The sequence below is a fragment of the Cyprinodon variegatus genome, unplaced genomic scaffold (assembly GCF_000732505.1).
Source record: "Cyprinodon variegatus isolate N-32 unplaced genomic scaffold, C_variegatus-1.0 Scaffold228, whole genome shotgun sequence".
Classification (NCBI taxonomy): Eukaryota; Metazoa; Chordata; class Actinopteri; order Cyprinodontiformes; family Cyprinodontidae; genus Cyprinodon; species Cyprinodon variegatus.
In genome coordinates this window covers 870,870-893,497 of record NW_015150681.1, presented here as the reverse complement: position 1 = coordinate 893,497, position 22,628 = coordinate 870,870, and the positions used below count along the sequence as shown (strand labels likewise).

The window sequence follows — 22,628 nt, the reverse complement described above, 5'->3', positions numbered from 1 at the left end:
ATGGTCCCATTACTCTTTTTTTCTGCTCGAGATTTTCCAGGATAACTAAATAGCCCCTTAATAACATGTTTTATCACATCAAATCATAATAAAGTATTAAAAAACAAAATCAATTTAATTATACCTTAATTTCTATTTTTTATTTTTATTTTATTACATTGGGCAAGGTGTACACAAACAATATGATCATAAATGGAAATGATAAAAGCTCAAATCTGACTTAAAGCTTCGAGTTATAGAAACGTCTTTAGCTGCTTTTTAAAGGTCCTGTATTATTCTATATTTAAAAATTTAAAATATCAACAATAAGGCCCCCCGGGGAATGATTTTGTGCAGAAACATTTCTCTGAGAGTAGGCGGAAAACCTTTCCCATATATAATCGTATTCAGCCCTCCTCTGGCTGAGTTGTTGTGGCTTTCCATTGCCTTGTCTTACCAAAGGTCATGCCCCCATCAACCCGTCACCATGACAATCAGTCAGAGTTCGTAAAGATAACATAGGAGCACAGAATATTACAGATGAAGGCCGTAGCTTGACCAAACGGCTGCTACAGACCACCCTGGACAGCTTATTTCCCCTTATGACATCATAAAGGGCATGGTTTTCAAGAAGATACATTAGATAAGAGGTCAGGAAAGGCAATAATATAGGGAAATGGGTTTTTTTCTCACCTATGACTGTTACAGAATATTTATGATGAGAATTTTGCATAATATGGGACCTTTAAAGTAAACACATAAAAAAAGCTGCGAGAGCTTCTGTCTTCTTGTTTTCTGAAGCAGGTGTTTTGGGAAAAACTACAGTGACCTCAGACAACCAAAGCTATGTATTGAAATCAAATCAGAAATATAGAAAGGAGCCTGTCTATGTAAAGCTTTGAAGGTTGACACAAAAATGTAAAACTGAAATCTAGATCTAATTGGCAAACAATATAGTCACTTTAAAATAGAGATTTTCTTGTTTAAGGGAGCCATTCGAATAACAGTTTTGGTTAACCTGAGAATGACATAGTTCCCTAAACAACAAGGAAACAGACCATAATAATAGTCCACTCATTTAGAGACTGAAGCACTATCAACCATCTTGAGTTCACTTGTTCACACAATTTATCTATGCTTTAAGAGGATAAAGCAGGATCTTAATACAGTATATGTTTTAAATGATGCTACACAAATAAAAGCTTTTTAGGTTATGCTGCTAGTGGGAGAGCCCTAAATCAAACAGCTGCTGGTTAATGTCAGATCTGCTGCTGTCCTCAATTATTATGTAAACGATGAGTCAGTGGATCATTCGTCCAATTTATCTAAATATAGATTGTCTTAGTTAATTGACATAAATCAACAATTTTTTTAAAACTAAAAATAAACAAGTGCAAATCTTAAATGCATTAAAAATGTAAAAAAAAAAAATTAAGGCACAAAAAGCAAAAGTTCAGAATTCAGGATAAAGCATATTTACACAAACCTTTTTTTTTTATCTTAAATGCAAAAGGTATATGTTTTTGTGTTTAATGTGTTTAACATAATAACTTTTGTTTTCAAGCAAATTACATGCTTTAGAATCTAGTTACCGAGTGATTGTCTTCTAAATTGGTCGACAAGTATTTCAGTAATTGACTAATCAAAATCCAATCTTTTTTTTTTGCCCTAGACCAGTGCAGAAAAAGTAAATAGAGATTCTGTTTTGTCTGTTTAGCTGTTTGTAGTTGTTATTCTACCACTGTCTAAATTTGTAGAGATGAGTAACATCAACCAATTGCTGAATTATCTGACTTGAGAAAAAAAACATATATCACAACAACAGCACTGGGAACAATAGTTCCCAGTGCTGAGCCCTGAGGAACTCCTGGTAGAATTGCTATATGTTTCAATGTGATTTGGTTTGCAGACACACTAAAAGTCTTGTGGGAGATTTTATTTTATTTTTTTTTAAACAGGCCCAGAGGGGAATTCTTAAGGCATATTTTTGTAATTGTTGCAGTGAAACAAAAAGTGTCTTTGTTATTGAAAAGATTATGCGTTTTTTTAAACACATTTCTAAAAGCAAACAGTCTAAGCCTTGCATGTACAAATACAGGTCTTTCAATTTAATATGATACACTACTTTACTATGACGGTTACATTAAATAGTACTGCTGTTCTAAAAGCATTTAATTCAATCTTATTTTTAAACATAAAGCTGACAGTCTCAGCCATAAAACCAAAACTGGACTAATCAAATTAGATTTGGTAATTAACAAGCATAATCTGTTTGCGTCTTCATTTATAAATGCATAAAGGATGCTTTTATTCCTTTGACTTTTTAACTCACAGTATTTATAAACAATATACTGTACTTTCAGTTTGACCTTGGTCTAAAATTTGTTTTTCACATCAACCTTTAGTTTAAAACACTGTTTGTGTAACACTTACACATGTGGCCACCAGAGGGTTCTGTCAGTCACTCAGTCCTCTGGTTGTTACATAAATTCAGGCCTGTGGTTTTTTTTGCCTGTTTAGTACAAAATAGTGGCGATGAGGGCCCTGCTCCAATTCTATTCCACAGAAAAGACAAGAAACCATTACATCCAATGACTTTGCAGTTTCTGTTTCTTACATAACACAGTCTCACACCAAAATATCCCAACAGCTTCATTGGCACTCATTCTTTTCTTAAAGTTAAGTACTATTTAAACTCTCGCCTGAATAAAGTACTATCAAAGATGGGAGTTTTTCTGGGTCTCTACTTCTTACAGTGTTTACATGATCATATATCATCAGTTTAATGTTACAATAGGGCCAACAGAATCTAATGGATCTAACATTTTCCTACTTTAAAGGTAATTATAGATTATTTATCGTATTTTCTACTAAAATAATTTGACCTGTTTTGACACATTTATGCTGTGGAGCATATTGTGAAACAACTGTGCCCAAATGAGGTGAGAAGTGAGAATCAACATAGCTGTCAGTGACTTTACATTTTTTCTTTGCTGATTTATGCAGACTTATGTATCCACGATAGGTGCCCAAAGTATTTGTCTTAACATTTCTTTTATTTCATCAAGAAAAAGAAAATGTAAATAAACAATCTGTTTTGTGTATACATGTAAACAAGAAGAAGTGATATTGCTTATATCTTTCTGCTTTACAATATAACCTACAATTGCAGTCTTTTTCAGGTCTACATTTATCCTGTAAATGAAACTATGGAGAAACAATATTTATGTAACCACCAACAGGTTCTTCCACTCATTGTTAAATATTAAATCACATTTTCTTGTGCTGCACACTTTTTCCCCTAAATATGATAAAGGAATCTCATTGATAAATTATTCTCTAGGTTCTTTTTTACGATAGCCTATCATGTAAAACTGGTCCCTAAAATTTGTGATAAATGTTCTTTTAAATCAATAATTGCTTATTTTATATAACATAATTTTTTCTGTCAATGGGTAAAATTAATTTCTCTCAAATCGCCCTATATCAGTGGCAGTTCTACAAAAATTTAGTAAGGAGGCCAGGGTGGGGCCGGCATGTTTTAATGAGGGTACCGAAAAGCATGTAATAATAAACTGGGCAATATTCTATCACTTTAAATATATCAGGAGAGCCATAAAACCAAAGAGCCAGGTGCAGCTCTGTACTTAATGATATGAAATTTACACCTCATTTAGTTCAATTAAAACGTATGTTGTTAAAATAAAATTTGTGGGGGGGTTTTTTGTTTAAAAATCTTAATTTTATTTACTTAAAATAAAATAAACATCTTTTACCAGGATCAGAATAGACTACAATTAGTTGTTAAATTAATATTAACTAAAATACAAAATACAGCTATTCTTTGGAATATAATCTTAATGTACATTCAGAATTCAAGAAAATTACATATTTTTGATAAATTTTGAATAAAAAATGTATTCAAACTGGGATTTAAGTTTAAATATGATTGACAATCAGCTGTAACAAATGTGACTTTAAAAAAAATTGTTTAAAACGATATTTTAGCAGATAAAAGTTGTGATCTTATCTCTGTATCATTTAAATTATCTTAATTTAAGGCCAAGACATAGTAACCTATCAGTCAGTAAATCCCTGCAAAACACATTGTAGCTTTACATGAACAACAACACTCGTTGTCTCCTGAGTTGTAAAATAAAAAAAAAAGGCAAACGGCCGAGGCGTCCCTGAACGCACCGCTGTCTCCGCCTCCTCAGCCTGTTGAGCGGCAGCACTGAGAGGAGACGCTCAGAAGTTTCACTCAACTCCACGTTGAGGCTCAAACATTCATCTCAGCATCTCTTTCCGTCAACTTGTTCCACGCTTCTATTTTTCTTTTTGTATCGGAGAAGCCACGGCTCGGGTTCTCTCGTTATTCCCAAACAACAATGACTTTCAGGAGGCTGAGGAAGGTGAACTCCAGCGGGGTGGACGGAGGACCCGCATCCCAAGACAACGACATTTATTTCCCTTCGTCAAAGTCGGACAGCTGCAGGACGCTGGAGCTCCCGGCCAACTCCTCGGAGGTTTATAACTACAAGACCCTGGCTTACTCTGGAGGGACGCTGCCCAGAAATTTCAAAAGGGTAAGAATACAAAATATTTATGCATTTTTATGTTAACAGTGTTAATTTTTTTAAATAATATTTACAGTTGTACTTCCATTTAAATTATTACCTTATTTACTGAAATAAATATTTGTTTTTATTTAATTGAATTATTAAAATCTTATAAACATTTATACTTGTTCTTTTTTATAACTGTATTGAAAACATGTTCAGACCTGCTGCCATTTAGGACACAGCAGAGACGGTCCAAGCCCATATGGGGCCCCTAACAGAGTTTATGGGGGCCAGGAGGCTTCCAACCATCTCAATTAAACTTACCTCTGATCAAATATTTTTGCAGTAAGCATCTACCCACTTCTGGATATTCAAAATAAATAAATGTGTTTTGTATTTTGGTTTGAAATGGAAAATTCTGTCATTTTATACCATAAGCTCTGAAAGCAAGGTTTGTTTTGGTTACCTGCTTTGACCTTCACTTTAAATTAGTTTTCTAAACCTTTTAAACAGCGATAAATGCATGTGGTGTACCTACGCTTCTCATATTATCTACCTTTAATGCTTCTAGTAAATATGTTAGTGTTCATTCAGAATGGGGTCGCTGATTGTTTTTGATTCAATGAGAGTATTTTCTTTGACCGTTAACTACCATAATCAGAAATAAAGGAAGCAATCATGATCAGTTGATATTATTTTCAGAATATGCAGCTAAAGTTAATTAAATAATTGCTCAAATGTTTTTTTTTTTTTTTTTTATCAATAAGTTATTAAAAAAAATAATGTAACTTGGTTGGTGAAGGACATTGTTGTTGGACAGAATGTTTTATGGTTGTGAAATGGAAAAATGCTGGAGTTACCTGGTCTGACATCATGGTGAGATCATTTAACTTCAAAAAAAGTTATTTATTAGCTTTAATTGATACATTAATCTTAATTCTGATTAAAGCTGGGGATGATAAAAGAGTTGATTATTTTTGTTTCAATGATCAGAAAACACCCAGTTGATGATAACTGTAAATATTTGTATTAATCTGCAGGGTTTTAATGCAGCGTAAATACCCAATACTACAATTGAAACTGTAGTTTAGTAACTTGTGCAGCACTAATGGTCACTAAATTAATCACAAAATCAGTCTGACTGGTTTAATTTACATTCAGAATTTTGGATACTGTCGGGCAAGTAGTTTTGTTCTTGATGTAAAAAAAAAAAAAAAAAAAAAAGCTGAGCTTTAGTGGGCTTGTTTTTTTTTGTGGGGGGCAGTTCCTTTTGTTTGATCTAGATCTTGATCTAGATTAGAATGATAAGCATGAAATATGTGAGTCAAATGCAGAATCTCTTTAAGATGTGATCTTGAAAGGAGTTTGCTGCTTTTTGTGGTTTTAAAAAGAAACCAGAGTTTAGCCTAAGACAGCTGAACTCATCTTCCTCTAGTTGTCATGATTTGAAGAATCAATACAGTTTAAAATTGCTTACAATTCTTCTTCTACTCTGTCCAATAATGACACCAGTGGCGGTTTAATCCTGGTTCTCGGTTCTCTGGCTTTTTTTTCCCCCTCTGGTTGCAGAACTGCAACATTCTGCAGAACGCAGCCTGTTTTCGCAGCTCACTGTACAGCAAGAGTTAGGAACCCCACCCTCCACCAGTAGCAACAGCGCTTCATTGTGCACCCTCCTGGACGGAGGGACCCCCGTCAGGTCCACCCCCGCCTGCTCCATGTGGGTACTTGGGAATAAATGCACTCATTGAGACAAGTGCTGGACAATTCTGTAAGTGTTGGGTCATAAAGAAAAGCAACATTTTACTGGGCAGAGAGCTTCTGGCACAAAGCGGGCTTTGATAGGAGCAACACTGAGGTGGAACAGAGGAGGACTGATTTTAGGTGTTTTAGTTTTTTCTTTAGAGGAAGCATTTGGTAAAGCAGGGACCTGACCTGCTGCTGACTTTGGTTTGTCTCTCAATGCTCTTATTGTAACCCAGTGTTCACCACAGTGTGTTGCGTGTTTCTGTTAATAGCCTGGAGTTTGTGTGAACAGCTCTAAATGATAATGTTCAGACAAATCAACAATTTATCGGCCCCGGGGCTAAATGATCTGCTATAAAAAGTGAGGCCAAACTTAGCCGTAAACAGATCCAAAGTAAACAAAAAGCAGCACTGGCTGCATGTCTGGTTTCAGTGACATTAAAGCATAATAGATCACTAATATAGACACAAACAGGTCTCTTGCCAAGCGCGTGCCACTGAAAAAAAAAAACCTGATGAACCAGTCGCAGAGGTGATGCTTACAGTAAGGTGTGTCCTGCACATGATGGAGAGGGGAAATCCTTCGTGAGTAGTCTTCACGCAGGTGTCTCGAGATGTTTCATGTTTGTTTTCGTTTTCTCCTCACAGGGTGAGAGCTCACGAAAGTGGAAACCCCTAACGCAGCCCCCAGAACCACAAAGGTACAATCTCCTAAGTTTCTTCTTCATTATAAGTCACTGTTTTGTTTTTGTTTCTCCCTCTGATGTCATGACTACGTCTACCTCATGTCAGAGTCGGCACTGATCACTCAAACAGCGACTTTTTTTCTTTCTATTTAGGCAACCTGTGAGGTCATTAAAGGATTCTGATTAATATTTAATGTTGTTTGCTGCTGAAATGTCCAGCGCTGACGTTTTACAGTCTGACAGATCATTGTGCTCTGTGTCAGAGTGACGTCCACAAGCTGCTGGGCACAGAGGGCATCCTGTGCAGCCAGAGACACGCTCTCTTATGCATTTCAGATAAAAGCATCAGTTAATCCACAATGGCCTAAAAGCTTCTTGAACTTTTCCAACTGCAAACTTAAATTCATGATATTTGGAATTCATGTGAACAACAGAATGCAAGGCATTATTTTGATGGATGAATAGATACTTTGGAAAATAGACTGAGAACTCATGGATGTGAGGTTAGCCTCCCAGACTAACGTTTTTTTTCTCTACTTTATATAGCTTTATTATTTTGAGGTATGTCACCACCTGCATGGTGCATCTCAAATATTTGCCCATCCTTCTTTGTAAATCATGCTCCGGTGTGAGGAAGAACAATTTTAAAGCATTGCATCAGATCATCAATTAGATTCAGTCCTGGAGTTTCCAACCATTTCATTGTAGCTCTTGCTGTATGTTTATGTTGGTTATCCTGCTACAAGTGGAACCTCTGCCTCATTCTCAAGATTCTTTTAGCCCCTAACAACTGCCACCAGCTTCCATTCCCTCAGCATGATGCTGCCGCCATCGTATTTCAATGTTTTCTTCACAAAATGTCCTCTGTGTCATCTGACCAGAGGAATCTTTCTCAGCTGTTTGCTTTAATAAATCAGAAATTGGAATGATTGCGGCTTTCTTTAAATAGTGGCTTCATTCTTTTTCCAGCTTTTTACACCTGAGCTGTGGCGATCTGCAGCTCCCTCAGTCTTACTTTGCTTGGCCTGTCAGTTTAGATGGACTACCATCTCTCGTAGGCTTACAGCTGTGTTTCAGCTCTTTGCATTGCTCATTACAGTAGTAACCCTTAAAATGTTCCCCACTTTTCTTGATGGGGCCCTTTGCTGGTTCCCTGCAATGCCTTTTTAAACATAACCATTTACACTTCTTTCAGTCATGATTTGTGGAAATGAAGATCTAAAGAGAAGCGTCATCTCCTGGTCAGAACCTGTAATTCAGTAAAAGGGTAGAGTCAGATTAAACAGAAATGAATGCCCAGGAGAAGGAGGAGGTCACTCCAGTGGCTGGAAGTTGGAGGTGATTCTGCTGGGAGTTGTAGGGAAGTGGGCTGCTGTTTGACTGGCGTTTTACTGGGAAGGGCCATTTTGAATGGCTGCTATTGTAGATGGGCTAAACATGAGCCTAGGATGTTATTCTATAACCTATCTCTACTTAAATCTCCTTTACTAATTATTTAGTTTATCTCCAGTTTATCTCCAGCTGCTGAGTTCAGCCTTCATGAGGCTGTTTGTTTATGTTCATGTTCTTTTTGAGGCCTTAAAAACTTTAAAAAGTGCACAGAGATTGATTCTGTTTTATTATTGAAGAAATCTCTCAAGGCGATAGATTCCACAAGATTTTATGAAGGCTTAAATTCAAATGCATGCCACACTTTTCAGATGCATTGGTAAAGCGGTCGTTAATGTCATCGTTTCCATTTCCCGTCTCAGTTGTTTGCTGTATTGTTGGTCGGTAGAGGGGTGTTCCAGTCAAGTTCTGGAGAGATGCTGTTCTATAACCTTCAGCTCCATCGCTGCTCCTACACACCTGATTTAAATGACCGTATTCCTTCACTTGGAAACAAGATTCTCATTTGATTCAGGTGTTTTGGAGAAGGAATGCATCCAAAGGGTAGCAGCCCTTGTCTCCGTTTCAGAAAGAATTACCGTCCTATCCTGAGTAGAAAGCAGATGCTCTCAGTATTTCTGCTCCTCTCTTCGCTACTCAGTTTTCAGTTTCATAGAAGGTGATATAAGTCGGGTAACTAAACTCAGAATCTATTCAACTGAGTTTAGCTCGAGCATATAGGAAGCCCTTATCAATGGGAGACCGCTAACGAGATTCACCATGGCAACGGCAGGACAGAACAGAAGCCTCAGGCCTATTGGTTAACTTTGCACCGTAGGTGTGGCCGCAAACATTTAACTCTGAGATTTAAGATTTAGATTTAACATATATATATTTAGACTTGTGATATATTTATTTGATGATATGAATTTAAAAATAAATTTAATGTAATATTAAGGTATAGGTATAATATTTATTTTTAGCATTTGGCATGAAATGTGAGAAGAAAAAAAGCCCTAAATTTGATGAAAGTATGTTAAATAAAAAAGATGATATAAAAGTTTTTCATCCTAAATGTATAATATTCGGAGCACCATAATTTTTTATGTGCATGTATTGAATATGTGTATAGTTACAACATAACAGAAACCAACTAATGATATGATTAGCAAAATATTTCATATGTAGGTGATCTTTGCACTGCCAATATCTCCTACGGGACATGTACTTAAAAATGCTCCTATATCACTCTTATTTAGTGCTTGCTGAACATATTAAAATCTGATTTCTTTATTAAACCAGATTTTAGGAAGAGCTACTCCTTTTTAAAAGATGCAACATTTAACTGTACAATAATCATCCTCTCCTGAAAGAAGTATTGTCAAAGTATTTGTGCTCCAACCTCTGCAGCTTCTTCCAGAAAAGGACACATCCTTCCCAACACTCGTGTAGATCTTGGCTAAAAATAAGGAATACTTTGGGTCTTTCAGGGTTCAAGGAGTAACTTGTTTGTATCATTTTACTCACAATAGTGGCTTTTAAAGTGGAAAATCCAGAGTACGCAAGAATTTACCCCCTAGAACTTTCTCTGGATTCCCACTAACTGTGAAATAGTGCCAGACTCATCTTTCATTTTAAGAAAAGTTTTTGCTTCCTAAAATGTCTCGATAACTGACTTTCATCCTGATCAGAGGGTTTTTCTTTTCAACATTGCATAATTTTTAAATCATATTTTCTCTCTTTCTCTATGTAGGAAGGTGGTGGTCTTGGAGAAAAATGAAGAGGAGGCATTTGGGTTTGAGATTCAGGTAAATTGATACAGCTTTCTTCACCATCAACCTGATCTCAGTCACCAGGTATCTTACCTAACCTAAATGAAATGATTGTGTCCTGCATCTCTAAAGCAGCTCGTTTCCAGCCACCAGCAGGAGTAAAACAGTCATGCAGTGATCGAATAAGTCATTCATGTTAATCTCATGACCGGAGCCCCTTTACCCCCTCTCTATTTAAAGCCCTGTGGTTTACTCACACGCATTTAACGTAACATTCTACTCTCTCCCACCATGCCGGCAGGAGCTTTCCTCACAAGACTCTGAATATTCATTCTTCGGATAGTTTGCAGAAATTATTAATGGCTGTGTTTATAACTCGGAGATTTTAATGTGCTGGCACTCGCAGGAAGTCACGGGAAGTCTCAGTACTTCTTCTAGGAAAACACAGTGTTCTATTTACGCTTTTGTTAGACGCTCCCGCCCTTCCTGCCCGGCTTTGGCTTAAAGGAAGTAAGGCCAAGAGGAGCAGATCAATGGTCAGTGGAGACCTCCATGTATGTAAAGTCCCGCGTTTTCTGGTGCTTTTTCCACCCTCATAGTCCGTAATGTGGAGGTGAAACCGAGAACTCGGCATGCAAATATGATATTCGCTGCTCAATGATATTTGCATGCAAACATGTTTATCTTGCTGGTGGCTGAGAAGGAAGCCGGCAGCTGTAAATACAGGCCAGATCTCAATCATTGCAAATTTTACATTGACAATCTCATGCAACCTTGATGCGTGCTCTAATTGGAGCTTCTGGTGCAAGCAGTAGGGAAGGTTGATCAGTTTACTGTCAGTTTTTAGTCTTTTATTTAAATAGACAATACTTCATTTTGCAGCAGCGTGTAAAGAGTCTTAAAGGGTGTCTAATATGAGGAAGTGTATTTTTGGTGCTGCAGCTTTGTGGCCTTTGTGCAGAGATGCTGTGGCCACTGAAACAAGGAAGAGAATGGAAACACATGTGGGGGTTACAAAACGTTTCCAAGACAACAAAATATACATTTGAACACCAGCAAGGAAGTAGACGGATAGTTTGGACAAATAAAGCCGTCAAAACAAAGAAATGTTGTTGTATTTGACAAATGTAGGCTGCAAAACTACAGAAACTACAGGCCTGCTGCAAGTACCTTGGCGATGTCCATATTTACTTAACATGGATATGAAAATCTTTAATGTAGGACTTTTAAAAAGGTTATTGAAATGTTTTGTTTTTCCTGGCTGGAAAATAATACAGCTAATAACTTGACTCATTTGTAAAAATTAACAGACCATACAATTTTGCTAAAAAATTTTTCTTATATACACTTTGAAATTATCCATGCAGGCTCAAATATAAATGCCTGCATCCCCATAATGGATTAAACAGTACTTTTTCTCTATATTTCGGCCTGTATATTTGACCAGCTGGATGAAATACATTTGACCTGACTTTCAGGTGTATTACATAAGTTTTCCATAAGAAGTTGAGGCCATTAAAAAGCCTAATGTCAGTCTGGTTTACCCATAATAAAACCAGTGTGAAAGTGTGTTTTGGAGCGTTTTCCTATTAAAACAACAGATAAAGTCCATATTTAGCTGATTTGAAGTGAAGTGATGTAGTTATCACTTTAAATCCCCCCATCAAGACAATGAAATAACTTGTAGATTCTATTTTTTAGCAAACAATTCATTCGGTCTTTTCTGTCCACAAAACCTTTATTCAGACGACATTGGCTCCCTGCATGTAGGTAAACAAAAAATTAAATCCAAGTCTACAGACTGAGATCAAATGTTTGCAAGTGAGACAATAATTCCAAACACAAATATAAAATTCAGGTTTTGAAAGGGATAAAGCAAACATTGGGCTTTTAAAAAATCAACTCGATGATTTCTGATCATTTATGTTTGCAGTTTTGTTGCATTAGAAAACAAGTTGGCAAAATAATTGCATCTTAAGTGGATATGGAGGAAGGCGTAGTTACAGTCTGTTTATGGATTTTCATTGATTCCTTCATTTCTTTTCTGATACGAGAGGAAGTGGACCTCCTCATTTGCTTCGTGTGCGTCACACATGTGCGTCCTCAGTGATAAAACAGTCTTTCCGGCATTGTCCGTCACGACTTCCCCTGCATGCGGTTCAGTGGTTTCTCCTTTTTTCATCTGTTGCATCATTACCGCAATATTTCAGAACAACACACAAATGTCAGGTTTTGAAAGTTAGATGCTGGACTTCTGAAGAGAGGAATTTATGTTTAATCTTTAATGTCTTTTCTCTTTACTTTAGACCTACGGCCTTCACCATCAGGATCAAAACTCAGTAGAGATGTGTACGTTTGTGTGCAGGGTGCATGACGACAGCCCCGCTCAGCAAGCAGGACTTAAAGTTGGTGAGGGAACTTTTTTTTTTTTTTTTTTTTTTTTTTTTTTTTTTTTGTACTTCATATACCGGTAATTTTTGTGTCGGTTTTTAGCTGAATTTATAGGAATCAAAAGATTTTTCAAGTAAAAGNCTACTCAGTTTTCAGTTTCATAGAAGGTGATATAAGTCGGGTAACTAAACTCAGAATCTATTCAACTGAGTTTAGCTCGAGCATATAGGAAGCCCTTATCAATGGGACACCGCTAACGAGATTCACCATGGCAACGGCAGGACAGAACAGAAGCCTCAGGCCTATTGGTTAACTTTGCACCGTAGGTGTGGCCGCAAACATTCAACTCTGAGATTTAAGATTTAGATTTAACATATATATATTTAGACTTGTGATATATTTATTTGATGATATGAATTTAAAAATAAATTTAATGTAATATTAAGGTATAGGTATAATATTTATTTTTAGCATTTGGCATGAAATGTGAGAAGAAAAAAAGCCCTAAATTTGATGAAAGTATGTTAAATAAAAAAAAATGATATAAAGGTTTTTCATGCTAAATGTATAATATTCGGAGCACCATAATTTTTTATGTGCATGTATTGAATATGTGTATAGTTACAACATAACAGAAACCAACTAATGATATGATTAGCAAAATATTTCATATGTAGGTGATCTTTGCACTGCCAATATCTCCTACGGGACATGTACTTAAAAATGCTCCTATATCACTCTTATTTAGTGCTTGCTGAACATATTAAAATCTGATTTCTTTATTAAACCAGATTTTAGGAAGAGCTACTCCTTTTTAAAAGATGCAACATTTAACTGTACAATAATCATCCTCTCCTGAAAGAAGTATTGTCAAAGTATTTGTGCTCCAACCTCTGCAGCTTCTTCCAGAAAAGGACACATCCTTCCCAACACTCGTGTAGATCTTGGCTAAAAATAAGGAATACTTTGGGTCTTTCAGGGTTCAAGGAGTAACTTGTTTGTATCATTTTACTCACAATAGTGGCTTTTAAAGTGGAAAATCCAGAGTACGCAAGAATTTACCCCCTAGAACTTTCTCTGGATTCCCACTAACTGTGAAATAGTGCCAGACTCATCTTTCATTTTAAGAAAAGTTTTTGCTTCCTAAAATGTCTCGATAACTGACTTTCATCCTGATCAGAGGGTTTTTCTTTTCAACATTGCATAATTTTTAAATCATATTTTCTCTCTTTCTCTATGTAGGAAGGTGGTGGTCTTGGAGAAAAATGAAGAGGAGGCATTTGGGTTTGAGATTCAGGTAAATTGATACAGCTTTCTTCACCATCAACCTGATCTCAGTCACCAGGTATCTTACCTAACCTAAATGAAATGATTGTGTCCTGCATCTCTAAAGCAGCTCGTTTCCAGCCACCAGCAGGAGTAAAACAGTCATGCAGTGATCGAATAAGTCATTCATGTTAATCTCATGACCGGAGCCCCTTTACCCCCTCTCTATTTAAAGCCCTGTGGTTTACTCACACGCATTTAACGTAACATTCTACTCTCTCCCACCATGCCGGCAGGAGCTTTCCTCACAAGACTCTGAATATTCATTCTTCGGATAGTTTGCAGAAATTATTAATGGCTGTGTTTATAACTCGGAGATTTTAATGTGCTGGCACTCGCAGGAAGTCACGGGAAGTCTCAGTACTTCTTCTAGGAAAACACAGTGTTCTATTTACGCTTTTGTTAGACGCTCCCGCCCTTCCTGCCCGGCTTTGGCTTAAAGGAAGTAAGGCCAAGAGGAGCAGATCAATGGTCAGTGGAGACCTCCATGTATGTAAAGTCCCGCGTTTTCTGGTGCTTTTTCCACCCTCATAGTCCGTAATGTGGAGGTGAAACCGAGAACTCGGCATGCAAATATGATATTCGCTGCTCAATGATATTTGCATGCAAACATGTTTATCTTGCTGGTGGCTGAGAAGGAAGCCGGCAGCTGTAAATACAGGCCAGATCTCAATCATTGCAAATTTTACATTGACAATCTCATGCAACCTTGATGCGTGCTCTAATTGGAGCTTCTGGTGCAAGCAGTAGGGAAGGTTGATCAGTTTACTGTCAGTTTTTAGTGTTTTATTTAAATAGACAATACTTCATTTTGCAGCAGCGTGTAAAGAGTCTAAAAGGTGTCTAATATGAGGAAGTGTATTTTTGGTGCTGCAGCTTTGTGGCCTTTGTGCAGAGATGCTGTGGCCACTGAAACAAGGAAGAGAATGGAAACACATGTGGGGGTTACAAAACGTTTCCAAGACAACAAAATATACATTTGAACACCAGCAAGGAAGTAGACGGATAGTTTGGACAAATAAAGCCGTCAAAACAAAGAAATGTTGTTGTATTTGACAAATGTAGGCTGCAAAACTACAGAAACTACAGGCCTGCTGCAAGTACCTTGGCGATGTCCATATTTACTTAACATGGATATGAAAATCTTTAATGTAGGACTTTTAAAAAGGTTATTGAAATGTTTTGTTTTTCCTGGCTGGAAAATAATACAGCTAATAACTTGACTCATTTGTAAAAATTAACAGACCATACAATTTTGCTAAAAAATTTTTCTTATATACACTTTGAAATTATCCATGCAGGCTCAAATATAAATGCCTGCATCCCCATAATGGATTAAACAGTACTTTTTCTCTATATTTCGGCCTGTATATTTGACCAGCTGGATGAAATACATTTGACCTGACTTTCAGGTGTATTACATAAGTTTTCCATAAGAAGTTGAGGCCATTAAAAAGCCTAATGTCAGTCTGGTTTACCCATAATAAAACCAGTGTGAAAGTGTGTTTTGGAGCGTTTTCCTATTAAAACAACAGATAAAGTCCATATTTAGCTGATTTGAAGTGAAGTGATGTAGTTATCACTTTAAATCCCCCCATCAAGACAATGAAATAACTTGTAGATTCTATTTTTTAGCAAACAATTCATTCGGTCTTTTCTGTCCACAAAACCTTTATTCAGACGACATTGGCTCCCTGCATGTAGGTAAACAAAAAATTAAATCCAAGTCTACAGACTGAGATCAAATGTTTGCAAGTGAGACAATAATTCCAAACACAAATATAAAATTCAGGTTTTGAAAGGGATAAAGCAAACATTGGGCTTTTAAAAAATCAACTCGATGATTTCTGATCATTTATGTTTGCAGTTTTGTTGCATTAGAAAACAAGTTGGCAAAATAATTGCATCTTAAGTGGATATGGAGGAAGGCGTAGTTACAGTCTGTTTATGGATTTTCATTGATTCCTTCATTTCTTTTCTGATACGAGAGGAAGTGGACCTCCTCATTTGCTTCGTGTGCGTCACACATGTGCGTCCTCAGTGATAAAACAGTCTTTCCGGCATTGTCCGTCACGACTTCCCCTGCATGCGGTTCAGTGGTTTCTCCTTTTTTCATCTGTTGCATCATTACCGCAATATTTCAGAACAACACACAAATGTCAGGTTTTGAAAGTTAGATGCTGGACTTCTGAAGAGAGGAATTTATGTTTAATCTTTAATGTCTTTTCTCTTTACTTTAGACCTACGGCCTTCACCATCAGGATCAAAACTCAGTAGAGATGTGTACGTTTGTGTGCAGGGTGCATGACGACAGCCCCGCTCAGCAAGCAGGACTTAAAGTTGGTGAGGGAACTTTTTTTTTTTTTTTTTTTTTTTTTTTTTTGCTTGGTTCTGAAATAACCTGGAAAATGCTTGAAATAAACACAGAGGAAGTGAGCGTGACAAGAATTCTTGGTTAAACTCGACCTTCTTTGTGTTTTTATCAGCTGACATTGAGCTCATTATGTCAACACAAGGGTTTCAGCCTGCTGCTCAGTTATAGGAAGTCCAAATGTGACTTTGTGTCATTTTTCCAGCTGACCAACAATTATTTTAGCTGACACAAACTCTGCCTTGCATTCATTATGTCACATAACTTAAAAGTTATCTTTTATTCTCTGCAATGTAGAATTAATTTGCATTCATTCCCCTTTTTCTCTGAAATCCTTACATTTTCTCCACTGTGAGATAAAGTCAATAAATGAAGTGCTGCATGTTCTCTAAAAGAGACAAGTTTCTATTGGAGGTTTATTGGACAAACAGCATCATGAGGACCCAAGAAAACAGAAGGGTTAGGACAGAAACTAAACCCAAGCGTTTGAGGATTTGGGAAATTTAAACCCAACATCTAAAAATGAAAAGAGGAGATCAAACCTACCAAAGCCAAAAATTAGAGAAGACCAACAGCATTTCCAAACATTTGAACCTGTTGCCACCAAAAATCACAATGCAACAGAGTACTGACCTCTTGAAAATATGTATAATTACTTCAATCTATATTAATTCATAATTATACCTCAAAGTTATTCATTTTTAGATGTTTTTATTCCATTAAATCTCCTAATTTTAAATGTACTTTTGACAATTTAATGTGATATTGAATTGTTTAAAGGTGCATTTTAAAAATGTGAATAATATCTTAAATAAGTGTTAAACATACTTATTTCACGGCACATTTATTATTATTTTTTTTTTTATATATTCTTTTGCCCTCCTTACACCTCAGGAATCGTATCACAATGATTTTGTAAACCATCTCCTGGACCTTTTAAAAGGTCCCACTTTGAAAAGCCCTGATATCGAGAAGAGCTGCAGATATTAGATTTAAACTTTGTGGAAGAGCAGCAACAAGAAAATAAGTGAAAAAAGGGAAAGTTAGCCTGAAATTTGAAGGTGGAAGCACCATCATGATGTGTGGATGCTTTCCCCCCAGCAGCGACAGGGAGACTGGTTTGAGTGGGTGTCGCTAAATGAAGATGAATTGTAGAAGAAAACCTTTTAAAGGCTGCAGAAAACCTTATACTAGGGTGGAAGAAAAACAGCCCGAAAGATCTCTCCAGAGTTTGGATGGAACGGGATAAAAAAAGATTCTCCATATAATCTGAGCTGAAAATGTGTGTAAAAGAAGAGGCAATATTTCCAGGTTCTAAATGTTAAAAACGGATAAGGAGCCAAAAATCCCACCTGATGAAAGGTGGATCTTTAAATGATGGATTCAGGAGAAACTGAGTACAAATGGAGTTAGTTTCCTTTTAATTGAACAATTAGACTATTTTGCTTTGGATGTAATATATAAAAACCCAATGACATTGCTTGAAGCAGTCTGCAAAAACCAGAGAGGTAGCTGATGGTTTAACTAGAAGGAAATTTAGGACAGGAAATAAACAGCAGAGAGTTGTAGCAGTAAATCATCATGGCTCCGTCACAATCTGGCCTCCCTGAGCTTTTAGTATGCATCAGTCCGTGATGACACAGAGAGAGGGAGAGAAAGGTGTTTACCTTGACTAAATCCAAACTGAATGTGCCAGTTTCACTTCTTACATTTCTGGCATGCCTGTCTGTTGTCCTCTGTGCTGCTGTGAACACAAAAGCTCATCACAAAGGCCACTGAGTCCACACCACGTCTGATTCCTTGTGTGGCTCTCAAAGAAGACGAAACTCTGAGGGCTTTAAATCCTAAACATGTGTGAAACATCCAGTTCCACTTCAAGTTCCTTTCACCATAAGGAGACTGCATTGCAGTGACAATGTGGAGTGCCACGACTGCATGAGAGCAGCTCTTCACATGTGCAGCTCACATGTGTCGGGGTGTCGCGCTTCAGTTGGCTGCACCTCCAAGAAGTAAAATCCAGATTGTGACCTCACGGAGACTGGTTGACACGTGTGTTGTTTGTGTGTGTGCAGGGGATACCATCGCAAGTGTGAACGAGACCACCGTGGAGGGTTATCTGCACAAAGACATCGTCCAGCTCATAAAGTCCTGCGGGAACACAATCAGGTAAACGGATGGAAGTCATTTCTTTAATGTCAGATAATTCTGGTTTTATTTTTATTCTTTATTTGATCAGAACAGAGGAGACATTTAAAGGTTAGGAATATTTTGTAAAAAGACCTCTGCTGATGATGGTTGGTCAAGGACATGTTCTAAACATCCTGTGCTTGGGGTTAGTTTCTGAGTTTCATACTGAATTACACGAGTAGAGACATCTGTCCTCTTACCTGCGTGTCCTGAGGATGTGTTCAGGTGTGTCACATTGTTAACCTGCTGATCGGCTCCTCGGTGTTTTCAGCAATCGAGGCATGCATCTGTGAATCAGCTGGAAGTGTTTTGTTGCCAGAAGGTTTGAAATTCGAGTAGAGCAAAGAATTAGAAAAAGAAACAAAAGCATATCTTGGTATTTTTTTAAACAAATTGCTCAGAAATCTTCGTACATTCCGTCCAAATAACAAATTAAATTCCTGTTTTAATTCTTTTTCACTTTTAGCTCTTAACTTGCCTGTTTTAGTATTTCTGAGTGGGACAAAAAACATTTAAGTAAAAACCTTGACACTTTTTTTTTTTTTTTATATTAAATTTGAATTTGCACATTGTACGTAGTGCAAGATTGCCTTAAAACCCAATTAATCAGAGTTTAATATAAAGCACATCTGAGTTTAATTTGATGTCATGGAGTTTAAGTCTTGCAGACTTAATTAGTAATCAAGTATTTTTTCTCTTTGCAGCAAAATGAAAGTAGATAAGAGGAAAAAAGACACATGGCAGCAAACATAAAGTGTTATTTTTAACATTTTTCTTCCTTGTAGACTGAATAATAAAAAAAAAAACCAAAGCAGCCCCTCTATACCTGTCTTATTAAGTATGCAGCCATAGAAATCATCGATTCCCATTTAATATGGGTCTTGTTCCACTTTCATCACTTATGTCGATTGTTTTCCTCCCATATTGTTTAAAAACTCCACCATGACTATTGGTTGCCATTTTTCCTTGGTTTGTTATGAAACCACATTTTCTAAAATCCTTCTTTTTTCTTTTAACCACAAAATGTTTTAGGGTGTATTCATATTCTTTTTTTTTTCATCCTAGGAAAAAAAAAAGACGACACTTTTAACATAAGCTATTTTAGTGTCTTAAATTAAAATCTTTTGTGCATTATTTATTAATCAGAAAATAGGTGTTTTGGTCTGCACACACCTGAACTTCTGTTCACTTCCCTCTATAATTCAGCTCTGAATGTTTCTCTCTAAAAACTTCTGTTTTTTTTTTTCTCCAAAGGGTCTCTTTAACTTCTTATACTTCTAATCTAAAACCCTGAACACATAAACATACAGATGGAGCCACTCTGTTAACTTTTTTTTATTTTTTATTCAGCATCATCTTTACTCAGCACCTCCTTTGTTTTGGCCATTTTTCAAATTTTGCCTTGAACACTGTTGTGGTTTTCCTGTCTCTGCTTTCAGATAGGACCAAAATCACCATAGCAACCAATGACTTAGTACTTCTGATGAAACATTTGAGTTTTTTTGAATATTTGTTTTCCATTAGTGTGTCAAGTCCCTATCTGGAGCATTTTTTTTTTTTTACTTTAGGGAGTTTATCTGAGCATCGCTCTGCTCCTAAACCGCCATCCCTGCCCGTTAAAGATTAAAGGGGCAATTAGGCTGTAAGCTTTGAGGGAACTCTTGTAGCCTCAGGTTTTACATTTGGACGTCATCAAATTATACCCTCAGCTTGACTTCTTTAAACTGTTAAAGTGTAAATGTCCCCCCCCCATCCCAATTACAGAGGATTTGTAGCCTGAGGTGTCGGAGTGGAAACTGTTCATGTCTCTAATCCCTCCACGCTGCCTGTAAACTGCTGTTTGACATCAGACCAATTGCTCTTTTAGGCTCATGAAAAGAGCCTTTCATAGAGTTTTTCTTTTTTATTAGCTGTTTTCTGTGCTTGTAGTTTTTATAAGCGCTTCCTGTTGAGCTTAATAACCACATGGTCTTTTGGTTTTTCACTTGAAGGCTGGAGACGGTTTACAGTGACTCAATCCGAAAGGCTGAGCTGGAGGCCCGGCTGCAGTATCTAAAGGTGAGTGGTTTCCCTTAAGCAAGACCGATGATTTTGCGAGTCAGTTTGTGTCCACTGGCCGTTTGCAACCCCCACATACTCAGATATACATTATGTTAATCGTTAGATCTAGGGACCCCTTCCCCCCCTGCTCCACACCTGTCTCCAAAGTAGCTCCACCTGTTGCATAAAGCAGTCTGTGCAGCAGTCGCAGGGATTGCTGCAGGCATGCTCAGCTCAAGCAGCTTGTGAAGTGGCTCAAGTGAGCAGGCTCTCCCCAAAAGATTACACCAGCTGTCCTGCACTAATCCACTGCACTAAATACTTTTTTTTTTAAATGCCACGGCAGAAAGTGCAGCTCAGCCTATTTGTTTTCATGCATACTTTGATTTTATGATGTTTTTCTTAGTAAACAAATCTTTTGTCTTTGTTTTAGCAAACTCTTCATGAGAAATGGGATGAGTATCGCTCGCTGATGGTGCAGGAGCAGAGGCTAGTCCATGGTGAGTTATTATCCCTTACTGGCTTTATTGATTATAGTTTGTTTATTGTTCATAAAAGGATGTTTGGGTTGAAGGATATTTTATAAGTAGATCTGAAATGTCTCTATTTTTAGTTTTTTATTGGTTGAAGATCCATAGATGTTTACTTTCTGTTGATATAAAGCAGAATATTTGTTTTCTGGATGGCTAATGCTGATCAATTTCTCTCAAATGAAAGTAAAATACAGATGTTTTTATAAATTTTTTTTTTTTGTACTTCATATACCGGTAATTTTTGTGTCGGTTTTTAGCTGAATTTATAGGAATCAAAAGATTTTTCAAGTAAAAGGAGCCGTTCATATTAATAGGAATATGAAAATTAGCAGTTTTAGGCAGTGTGATTTGATTCATTTGATTTGTTTCTTTTTTAATTATCATACATTTTTTATAAATTTCATACAATATTTATGAATATGTCAGATTAAAACCATGCCTCATTGCAATGAATTTAGTGCTAACATTGCTCTTTCCTCTTGCAGGTATTGTAATGAGCGACGCTGCTCTGTATGAGTCGCTGGAGTCGGCAGGAATCTACGGCAGCCTCGGCGCTCCCAGCCCCGCGGCTCAGAGGGCCCTACGCAGCAATGGCAGCACCAGCAGCAGCGCCAGCCTCCTCAGCACAGCTACGGAGGACGACCCGCTCTATCAAACCTGCCTCTATCACTCAGATGGAAATGTAGACTTGAGCAGCACGGAAAAAATCAGCGAGCAGCAGCTTTACCAGAGGCAGCAGCGTCCACGACCGAGCAGCGAGCTCCTCACTGTGACCAAAACTCACCTGACCCGCAGCGCCAGCACCCGCAGCTACGTGAGAGAATCTTCGTCGGCGCCGTCCATCGGCTCGGGGGAGAAACAGGTGGGAGGATTCGGCTCGCTCCGCAGAAAACCCAAACAGAAGAGCTTCCGTAGGCGTCTCCTGAAGTTCATCCCGGGTTTGAATCGGCCACTGGAGGAGGAGGAGAGCAAACTGTGAGCGGCTGGTGTACTCAAAGACCAAAGGCATCAATGACAGTGAAACTAAACGGCCAAAGAAAACTGCAAACAGCCTCCAAAGAGTGAAATGTGAGACCAAAGCAATGCGGCCGTGCAGCCGGGACGACCAAACTGGACTTTTATTTCACAGGTGTACATAACTTTTTGCTTCGGCTTGTCTTGATCTCTAAGTTATTTATTTATTTTTACGTGTTCTACTTGTGTGGAATGAAGAACCTTTCACTTTTTGTTCTGTTTTTTTTTTTTTCCTACGAGGACTTTTTTTTTTATTTTGACAAACCTGTGACACATTTAATTGTGCAACAATTTAAAATGACCCTGTTTTGGATCCTAAGAATAAATCATGTGGCATTTCTAGCTTATGTGCTCTTTATTTTGTAGGAAGGGTCTCATGTTTGTGTGAGCTGCAGCAGCTGGATGACCTCCAGCTGAATGAGCATCCTTGTCCATGTGATTCTTAAATATAGTCATTAAGCCTTCACAAGCTTTTCCACCACCATCCTGAAGGGGCCATGGCGAATACGTTTGAAGGCCAGTATGTGGCCGTGAAGCTCTAAGGCATTTATTTGCGCAAGGTATCCAGAATGAAGGCTGTTGTATCGACTCTGACACGGTTTATTGTTGGGGAAAAGCAGAGAGGAATGTGCAGAGAAAAGCATGACCCCAAA

At 37.4% G+C, this 22,628-nt stretch overlaps 1 protein-coding gene across 1 annotated transcript; it reads left to right on the top strand.

Annotated features, from left to right (window-relative positions):
* The first annotated feature begins 4,214 nt into the window (after positions 1-4,214).
* Positions 4,215-22,304, top strand: grasp (GRP1 (general receptor for phosphoinositides 1)-associated scaffold protein). Its single transcript, XM_015381114.1, has 8 exons — positions 4,215-4,565; positions 6,936-6,988; positions 10,095-10,149; positions 12,420-12,522; positions 18,274-18,367; positions 20,380-20,446; positions 20,862-20,928; positions 21,447-22,304. The coding sequence occupies exons 1-8, from the start codon at positions 4,368-4,370 to the stop codon at positions 21,938-21,940; spliced, it is 1,131 nt and encodes a 376-aa protein (XP_015236600.1). The 5' UTR covers positions 4,215-4,367; the 3' UTR covers positions 21,941-22,304.
* Positions 22,305-22,628: the final 324 nt, after the last annotated feature.